The sequence below is a fragment of the Stegastes partitus genome, unplaced genomic scaffold, assembly GCF_000690725.1.
Source record: "Stegastes partitus isolate 25-593 unplaced genomic scaffold, Stegastes_partitus-1.0.2 Scaffold14, whole genome shotgun sequence".
In the NCBI taxonomy this organism is placed as follows: domain Eukaryota; kingdom Metazoa; phylum Chordata; class Actinopteri; family Pomacentridae; genus Stegastes; species Stegastes partitus.
The window spans coordinates 1579521-1589690 of record NW_007577745.1 but is presented as its reverse complement, the minus strand read 5'-3'; the positions used below and the strand labels follow the sequence as shown (position 1 = coordinate 1589690).

The 10170-nt window shown below is 48.6% G+C and overlaps 1 protein-coding gene across 2 annotated transcripts in view; it reads right to left on the bottom strand.

Moving 5' to 3' along the window:
• The window catches only part of vgll4b (vestigial-like family member 4b), a 41356-nt gene that overhangs the window by 8351 nt on the left and 22835 nt on the right, over positions 1 to 10170 (bottom strand). For both annotated transcript variants that reach the window (XM_008290003.1, XM_008289995.1), the window contains one exon: positions 7502 to 7733. In XM_008290003.1, the coding sequence (XP_008288225.1) occupies positions 7502 to 7733 (232 nt within the window). The remainder of the gene's footprint in view (positions 1 to 7501; positions 7734 to 10170) is intronic.

Here is a 10170-nt window from a genome sequence, read left to right as displayed (position 1 = left end):
TGGAGTCTCCATGTTCTCCCCGTGCAGCGTGGGTTCTATCCGGGTTCTCCGGCTTCCTCCCACAGTCCAGAAACATGCTGAGGTTAATTGGTGATTCCCTTCACGTCTCTCTAAGGTCTCTAACACTCCCTAACATCTCCAACATCTCCAACATCTCCAACATCTCTCACTTCCTTGAGCTGAACCACAGGGGTGGTAGAAGGCAGGCTGGACACGTATTTTTGCATCGAGAGAGAATTACGTCCCACAACAGAGAAAGCCCTCTGTTCTTTCCAAACTATGAGCTCATATTTTAATCTTAAAAAAGCAGAGATAAGGATAAGGGATCAAAGTAACAACAGTTTAACGCAACACAGATTTGGCCTTTTTTCCAGCTGCCAGCTCTGATGATAATGACTTTGACATGCACTGACGTGTTCGGGCCGGACACCATGCACACTGGCCTGCAGCGTAACAGGTAGCATTTACTGCAGTCAGTGCATCACATGCAGTGTGTGTTCATGTGTGTGTTCTTTGTGTCTGTGTGTGTTCATGTGTGTGTTCTTTGTGTCTGTGTGTGTTCCTGCAGCTCAACTCTCTTCCAACAAAGTGGGGCCCAGTTGCAGGGAGGCAGCGTTACTGTACTTCTGGACTCTGCCGCTCCTTTTCTTGCCACCTCAGTAATCACATGCATATACTCATCCATGCACAAATCAACACACACACTGGCTTGAAGACTCAACTGGAAAAAGGCAAATACATTTACCTTTAAATAAGCGGCTCTCAGATATAATGCAACTGCTTTTACTCTCCACCAGACACCATGTGGAGGCATTTCCTTACCCAAGTGCACAAGTGTGAATGAGAGCACACAACAGACTGGGGAGTGAAAAAGCTGCAGGAGACCGAGGTTTGTTTGGATGCAAAACAACAAGTTCAGGCAAACAGTTGTAGATCCATGTGACCAGGCAACCTGACTGCCGGGTCAAGCATCTGGAGTCCACAGCACCGTCCTACACAAATAAACAGTCTCCACGGCATACAGAAAGGCCGAGAGGAAGAGCTGAAGAGAGGCAGGGAGGGGGGAGCTGCATGTGAATGGTCCGGACCTCCACTTGAAGAAAGACTGAGGTCGGTAGTTTCCTTCGTTTGTGCCGAGAGCTTACATTAACAGAGACCCCCTCTCCTTTTTCTCTCTTTGTCTTTCTTTTTTCCTCTTTCTCTTACAAACAGCAGCAAACTTCCTGAGGGTTAAACACGGACACACTTGGCAGCATTCACATAAACCCTGGCCCACGGCTCGCCAACCAGCTTTTATGTTTTCCCATAGTAGCATTAATTCTTTATCAAACAGTCAAAATACTAAATGCACTGTGGGCTTCATCACCTCCCAATTGGGCTACGATAATGTCAAAAGTCTGCTTAAGTGATTTAATTGTTTAAATTATTTCTATTGGAAACATCAAGTTCTAATCAGAAGTCCTCCAGCACAACTTCTATATTATCTGCAGATATAAACAGTGCCCTGATTAGCTACGAGGCAAGCAGATAACAAAGCTCTTTCATCCCTTCCCAGCAGCTGGGTCCTGAGTTAGGTTGTGGAAGTTGTTCCAAACTTTAATCATTGCCAAAGAGCAGGCATGCCCACATCCTCATACAAGAGGGGCCGTCGCAGGAGCCAGTGAATGGGATCAACAAATCCGACCAATGAATGGTGTAGCTGTCGAGTCCACCGCCGCCCCCGCCTTCTCCTCGCCTGATTGCCCACCAAACCCCGGACCACATTTCATGCCAGGGATCAGGCATTCAAAACCCACCCTGTGTCTTTGTCTCTCTTACTCACCTCTCAATTATCGTTAAGGTCGCAGCTGGGGAGAGAGGGAGAGGATGGAAAGGGCGGACGGCGAGGGCTACACATGAAACATGGGCATGGGGGTGGCAGCGAGGCGAGAGCGCTGCCAGGCTGGGAACAGAGCAGAGGATGGGAGGCTTTGGAAATTAAAGAACTCAGTAAGTTGCTCCCTACAGCGGTCATGGGAAGACAAACGGCACTAAAAAAAAAAAAAGCCAAAGGACGTAGGATTGTGGGAAAAAGAAGGGACTCAGTTTAAACCCAACTTCCATCAGACAGCAGTGACGCGGGGCAGCTCAGAGCCCGTCATATCTGCTCTATTCAAGTGCACTTTATTTGTATAGTTTACAACATACGTCATCACACAGCGCTTAACGAGGCCACGTTTAGACCTGATAAGTTCTCTAGTCGAGTCTGACTGATGAGCAGGTGGAGTTAGGCACGTCTTCATTTGGCCTCTAATAAAACAGAATGAGTTCAGGTGAATACGAACCTGATAGAAGTCTAAATATATAAACATATTTCATCCCTAAAAAGCAGTGAATACTGATGAACAATGCTGATCTGGGCTGTGATTTAAAAGCTGTCCGTATCACGATCGTGTCTGTATAAGATTCAGTAACTCCAGATGATGAACAGCGAGGAGTCAAACACACAGTTCTGAGTTCGTGGTCGGTCCTGATGCAGTCTTTTCCTCTGTGTGTGTGACAGATGTCCGGCACAAAGACCAGATCGGTGACTCTACGTCAGACTGGGTTCCTTCAGCAGAACCGTGTGATGGCATCAGAACGGACGGCGTGACACAATGGAACAGAGAGCACATATCGATAGAGGCGGGTTGGTGCAGCCTGGCATTAGCGGTACACACTGTGGTAGGCAGTGACTGAAAGAGCCCTAATTTAAAACCCAGAGAGGCCGAGCCTCAATACAGAAATGATATAGTCGTATATCTTGAACAATATTACACTGCTGGGATCTGTCATTAAGTACAGCCTTTGAGCAGCCATTCACATGACACCCTGTCTTCAAGTTAACCTCAAGTTAAAGATCATTACTGTGATCATGAGTCTGAATGACTTGAAAGGGAAAACAAAGCGCTGGTAGGTCCGAGTTCCTACCAACTCTGAGAACGTGTAATTTGTCAATGCTGCTTTAACGAGCAGCGTCGTATGAGCTGACTTCCCTGATTGCCACAGCGGAAAACTAAACTAAACAAATATAAATATATGAACCACCAACTTTAAAACTATGGGTTTGTTTCCAGAGAGTGCCAGGTTCTGTTCTGTAGGAGACTGCCTGCTGGGTAGGTTGGATATATTTTGCTTTGAGGCAGCAGCTATAAAAGTTCGAGGCTTTTTCTCACAATTGTGCTCCAAAGTTTTGAGAGAGACCTCCTACAAATCTCTGGTTGGGCAGAGCTTCATGTCCTACTCCTTTAAGAAATAAATTAAAAAAGAGCAAGAAGAGGGAGAGAGATACACACAGGAAACATCTGGGAAGAATCAGGGCGTAGAGAGGAGACGAGAGCAGAGGAGGAGGAGGAGGATGAAGGCTCAACCACAGGTTACAGCCCGACCCAGCTCTGCACAAGACCACAAACACATATGTACTGTGTATGTGTGTCTATATATACACATCTATATATTGTATTATGTACACACACACAGTGAGCCACAACAGGCCTGATCTGGGCCGTGAACACCAGCATACAGCTTCTCAACACAGAACACTCAGTCCAGCGTTCAGTAGCTGCTCTGAGCGGAAGCTGACAGAATATTTGCATCCTTCTGGGGAGAATAATCACAAGTGACAGGAAACACACCTTCACAGAGGTCTCCTGCAGACGACTGTTCTGAACCTCATCATATCAAATCACACGTTCTGCTAAAGCCTGAAGCTGCTCACACAAACTTTCACACAGCTCTCGGCACGGTGGCGTCAGATCTGTCAGGTTCTCAATCATGCAGAAGTCCTGATAGACATCAGCCACATTTCTGCCAGTTAACTGACTGCACAGAAAGAGAAGTGAAGACAATCCTTTGTTATCAAAGCCGCGGTGGATCGGATATGGGAGCAACCACAACAAGAAGGCAAAGAAAACAACATGTGAACACACACACACACACACACACACACACACACACACACTCCCTCCTTCCTCACATGCTCTCTACACAAATAGTCCATGTACAGCAGGCTAACAATGACTTCACCAGCCTCGGCCACAGCACACACACACCGACTCTTCCTCTCTTATTTTCTCCCCATTTGGCCTCCAGAGAAACTTCCATGAGAACAACTTGCTGATGAAGTTCCCAGTAGAAGCAGCTGCAGCTCCTGTTTGCTGCAGGACTGGGAGCAGCGACTGCAGATTAAATACGACTACAGCCCGATTTCAGACCGCATCGTCCAAATGCATGATTTATTCAGAGGTTCAAATAATGTGTAAAGAAGAGAAATTAAAATGTGGACAGGCTTAGAGGAACGACAAAGAAAAAGGAGGACACGAGAGAAGAACGGCTGCTTCCAGACATCATTTACTAAAAATCTTCCCTCAAACAAACGTGTGGGTTCCATCACGGTGATCCTGTTTATTGGTGACTTACAGAAACACACAGTCTGACCTGATACAGTCAGACGTAAGCCAGCTAACAGGCCGTTCTGCTGTCGAACTGTCCTCGCCATATCTGGCTCTGGTTGTTGAGGAGGAATGAAACAGCTGAGCAACAGGACTTGGACCCTGGCGGGTCTGACACTGTAGAGGAGCAGGCGAGCAGCAGCAAGCTTCCAGCCGCAGGCTCGGTGGACAGGATAAGGCTTCTTTGTTCAAGGCTCCTCCTCCTCCTCCTCCTCAGAGAAAATGAGAAGTGGCCCTGGCTGCCTGACCTCCCCCCACACAGAGACACGGCTCACCCACACGCATGTATGGACGACACATCGCGACACACGTGTGCAGGAGCAGAAGCGGGCTGCAGCCTCCGGATCACGTCCACCACCAGCTTCAGTCAGAAACTCTGCTGGGGTGCATTTCTCACACATTTTAATCGACTTCAGAGCAAAACAATGAAAACGATTTTGTGAAAACACGAACTGCTGAGAAAAGCTCTCACACAGCCACAGTCCTAAACCCAGAGAACGGGTCGGGTCGGTTCAGAGTTTTCTTCTTCCTCCCGTGCAGCCCGAGCCTCCCCGACGTCAGCTTGTTGTGATTGGACAACAAAGGAGACCTGAGCCTCGTCTGTCAGAGCCCCGCCCACAATCTCAGGTGTCAGGTGTCCGTCTGTGTCGAAGCTCAGCCAAAGCATGACCCAACTCAAAGACAAAAGAAACCCGACATGCAGCAGCCGGCGCACAGGAAGCTGCCGTCTGAGCAGAAAGAGAACTTTTAGAGAAGAGGAGCACCATCAGCCAGCCATCAGACAGAACGGACCGATACCATCTCTGGACATGTCAACGGCCTGTTCATGTGACATGGGTCCATTTCTGGATTTCTGTCAAGCTGTTCCCAACAACGAAGCCCACCTCTGTAAAAGCAGGCCTCGCCACTGCCCCTACGACTGACGAATGAGCTGAATGAAATGGAAAGCTGATATGGCTGAAGTGCTCTACCCTGTTTTCAGTGGAGGGTGCTCCTACCTGCTATTTTTAGGCCAACCTTTCCTGTAACAACAACCATCTTTCTCCATTTGGGTGTAATCACTGTTTTTTGGAGGCAGAACAGCTCAAACCAGGAGGAAACCTTCAGAGGCTGACTACAGGTTTCTACAAGCTGTCCAACAGTTACCTCTGCCAGGGAAAGAATGCCCTCAGAGAAACCTCAAATTAAATGAGTAAAAAAAGACACTGAGGACGGCCTGAAGGGAAAAAGGCTTCCAGGATCAAAGATATCTTTGTGAGTTAGAAAGCTCTGCTTTGTCTTCAAGCTGCAGCAAAGTCAACCGGCGATGGAGTTGTGTTGGGTGAAGTCTAACCTCCAGCACCAAGAGTCAAATGACTGCAAGGTCATAATTCTAATGAAGATTAAATGAAGGGATTATGGCTCACGTCTAGGAAACGACCACGGTTCACTGAGCAGGCTGGAAAGCCTGAAACATCACAGACTTCATCTGTTTCAGGACGCAGCTCTAAACCCAACGGTGGCATGTAGGAGCTGTGGCGACGAGTTGTGACATCGACTGAAAGCTGATAGGACAATGAGTCCTATTGTGCTCTGGCAGACACACTCACCAAATAAAATCCAACTTGTGATACACAAGTGGGAGCATTTGCTTATCAATGCATGCAGAAGTTAACCGCATGGTGCATATATAACGGCTCCGACGGAGAGAAAAACAACGGAGACAACAGAACAATATTCCAAGTGCAAGATGGATTTACTGCCTGCTCTCACCGCAGAGTATAATGTTAATTCTCCCACCACTGACACATCCATAACAAAAAACAAGATGACTCTGCACAAATGTCAAGGCGCACAAACTAATCCTTTGTTATGTGAGCCCAGATGGTCACAAGATGAAGGAACAAAGACCCTTCCCCCTGTGCCACCAGAACAGCTTCACTGAGAAGTGCGACGCCTACCTGTAAGCCCATACATCCCTGGCAGGCCACACAGGCTACTGAACATCACACAACTTTAGCAGTTCTTTAGTTTTGTGGAGCCTCACTGAGTAAAAGCCCTGAAGCCACTCTGGAAAACCTCTTCCATTATGCTGCTCAGTGGCTTCCCCGGTACTCACTACATATATAATGGTGGTGTGACTGCAGTGCAGATCAACTGTGATGGAACCACTCAGCATCTGATGGCTGGCAGGGCAGTGGACTACACCACAGGAGGCCCTGGAGAATCCTCCGTGGACATGCAGACTGTTCAGCTCTGGTCCACCACTGCAGTCCATGAATAAAAGGGGAAACTACTGTTGCACATGTTTCGATCCATGCTGAGCGCTGACAGGAAGCTTCCTGTTTGTGTCCATCTATGACACCGTGTTCACTGACTTACATGTGTGATGTGCATCCCAGCGTCATAAACACAGCCAGGAATCATGCTTCCAGCTCCCAGTCCACCCAGCAGATCGTCTACAGTGGTCAACCGTCACCTTTAAGCATCATGTGGGATGAAAGCAGTTCACACGACTGGTCATTTCTCTGTGTGGTGAGAACTACCTACCACCTCACCGACTGGCTGCAATAAATAGCCATGGCTGCAGTCCCATGACTGACTCAGTCATGACTGGGTCTGACTCCACTGCCCCCAGTCTTAGCAGTCTTTCACCACCAACCAGCACTCCAGAATCTCCAGAATCTCTGGAATCTCTGGAAGCGGGAATGTGGGAACGACGTGAGTAATCTCTCCGTTGCACAGTCGCTATTTCCAAGCTCCCCAAGATCTGGAGTTACACGCTGCTTATAGCCACAAAACTCCAAACTGGGACTTGTGAGACAGCCCGGCTGCACAGCTGCACACGGCCAACAGAACCACAACGGACTTCTGTTCAACCCACTGAGTTTTGTTGGTATTTATTTGGTGTACGTTAAAGAGAGAGGGACAGACGGACAGGAGAGACGATGGAGGAAAACTGGAAGTTCACACTTTCTGATGAGCATCTCAGGAGGTGAACATCTAAGAAGGACCTTCATGCTCCTTAACAGCGTCGCTCTACTTCTACTCACAGCTGTGCAGCAAACAGTCGACTCATCTTGGCCACGTGCTCGTTGTCGTCCATGTCGCTGTCCCCCTGGTCCCCACTCAGCTTCCTCTTGGTGGGGCTGATGGGAGGAGGACCTGTCCTGTGGCTGGAGATGGAGGAGGACGATGAGGAGGATGACGATGAAGAGGAAGAGGAGGAAGACGAGGATAGGGACAGGGACTGGAGTCTGGGGTCCCCTCTCAGAGCTGCTTCGCCTGAAGAGGAAAGACAGAAACGTTGATGAGCCTCTAGTCCGAAGCATGAGAACAAAGAAGTCCACACGAGACCAGCTGACTCCAGCTGTACACCAACTGTGACCGAGTGAAAGGAGATGACGTGAAGCTCCGGCACAACAAAAACAAACTGCTATCAGGCAACATGAGGTTAGCAAACCAGCAGATGACCATACTTTTGGTATTCTATGAACGACTGAGGATGAGGTGACGGGCTAACCCTGACCCGTCCGCTAGCAGCACACACTTCTTGCCTGACCTGAAGATACATGGAAATTATGATGAGTAGTCGAAATTACAGTCGTTTTAAGGAGAAGGTAACTGTATGGCCACTCTAAACAAGCTGGCCACAGAAAGGGCTTCATGACGGTGTTCTACTGTACGGCTGTGCTCGGATCTGTTGACTGTACAGTTTGCTGAGAGAGGCACAAACCTCTGGCAGCCGGAGGAGGATCTGGTCAGGAATGTTTTGGAAGAAATAGTTGAGGATGGATTCTGTGTGTGTGTGTGTGTGTGTGTGTGTGTGTGTGTGTGTGTGTGAGAAGCCGTCCCCTCGGCGGCCCTGTCCTGATACACAGAGGGCCTACAGAGTTGTCAGTGAGTGGGAGTGAAAGCGAGAGAGAATCAGGAAAACTACCGCTGGCTCTGCCCCGGCTCGGGGACTTTCCACTGCTCGGCCTCATGTGTCCGTCTGTTCCCAAACAAACCCTGAGCCAGACTACAACTCTCACTCCGACTTGCAGCTTTCTCCAGAACTACTCACTTGCTAAGAAACTAGCTGGTTGCTAACGCTGGGCATGAAAGCGGTTGATGCAGCGTACAGCACCAAGCAGGTTAAAACTCAGCGTCGGTTATGTTTTGGAGAATTATATCTAGCTTGTATTTGTGCTGTTCAATCAACAGAAACCAACACAAGTGCAGACTAGCGGACAGATGTGGGCATTTAAACTCCTGTCAGATACGTTTACAATTATTCTGCTCATCTTTTGGTAGAAAACAAATCCGGGAAACGTATGAACTCATCTGAAGACAGTCATTCAAAGCAGCGACAGACTTCGTCACGTCACAGAACAGCGACTCCTCGACCTGTATTTAGCTTTAGCTTTAGCAGCAGCTCCTCTCTCTCTCTGGCATGTTCCTGCTCGCCCCACCGTGCGCCATGGCAACAAGGGTGACATCATTGTTTTGGCAGGGCAGAGGGACGGCACTAAGAGGGCGACTGACAGCACGCTGTCCAATCAGGACACACGAAGGCTTATCAGTTCTGCAAACGGCTGAATCCGTGAGTGTTTCCCTGCAAACAAGTCCGACATTCACACACTGCTGACCAGCTCCTGGCCAGCGCCGCGGCAACGCCGTGCTCAGCTGATCCCAACAAAACCAACTAACGAGTGGCGCTCTGGGATAAACTCATACGTTCAGCTTCTGTCAACAGCAACAGATCCGTCAACCAAAGTCAAGAAAACTAAACACTGACTTTGTGACTGTAAAATCAGTGACAGCTTATAAACTACAGCAGAGCGAGCAGCTTCACTTCCACGTCGAACTCGTGTCGGCACGCCACCTCCACAAATGGACAGAAGACAGAAGAACACGGCGAAAAGCACCAATTGGTGCAATTTTCTGCAATTTACTCTCAAATCAAAAGACAGGAGAACAAGGAAAGCCCTGACATGACGACACGGTGGGTAGAAGAGGACGTTACAGCTCATACGTTACACGTCAGGTTTACAGGCCAGCATCTGCAGAGAAAACCCGGATTACTGAGTCTGTGTTTCAATAAACCAGCAGACAATCAGTGGGAAGAGTGCAGCGCCACAAAGGCAGAACTCTGCTGTCTTTTCCCCTCTCTGCTCTCAGTTCATTAGGTCCACATGATCAAAGCTGTTCTCCTGATAGAACTTCAAACAGGATGAGATTGGATTACAAACCGAGGTGAACCTCTCTCTCTGCATTTACATTTCACTCTTGTGATACTTAAAAAAGATGAGTCCTAGCATGTCTTCTCTTTGCAAAACAGCAAAGCAGTTATTTCTGGCTGAGTTTCCAGTAACCTGAACTTGGCCCTCTGGGCTGCCTTCATTATCTCAGTCCACAGAGGTTTGATGTGTTCAAAAAGAAAGTTTTTCCACAGAAGTGCTTGTTCGTACGAGCTGAACTTCTAAACCCAACCTTACAGTGGTTTGATCTCTGAAGGGGGAGCAGGACAGACAGACGGACAAAAGAGGCGGAGGTTGACAGAAGTACGAGGCTTTGAGGAGGTTTCCAGCCGCCTTTATTCTCTCCTGCTCAGCAGCAAAGAGAGAAGGTCAGCGTTCCCCTGCAGGCCTGCAGCCAGGCTACAGCTGATAGCAGCGAACAGAGCAAGACAGGGACAGGGACAGGGACGGGTTAGGGTTAGCAGGGTTAGCAGGGTTAG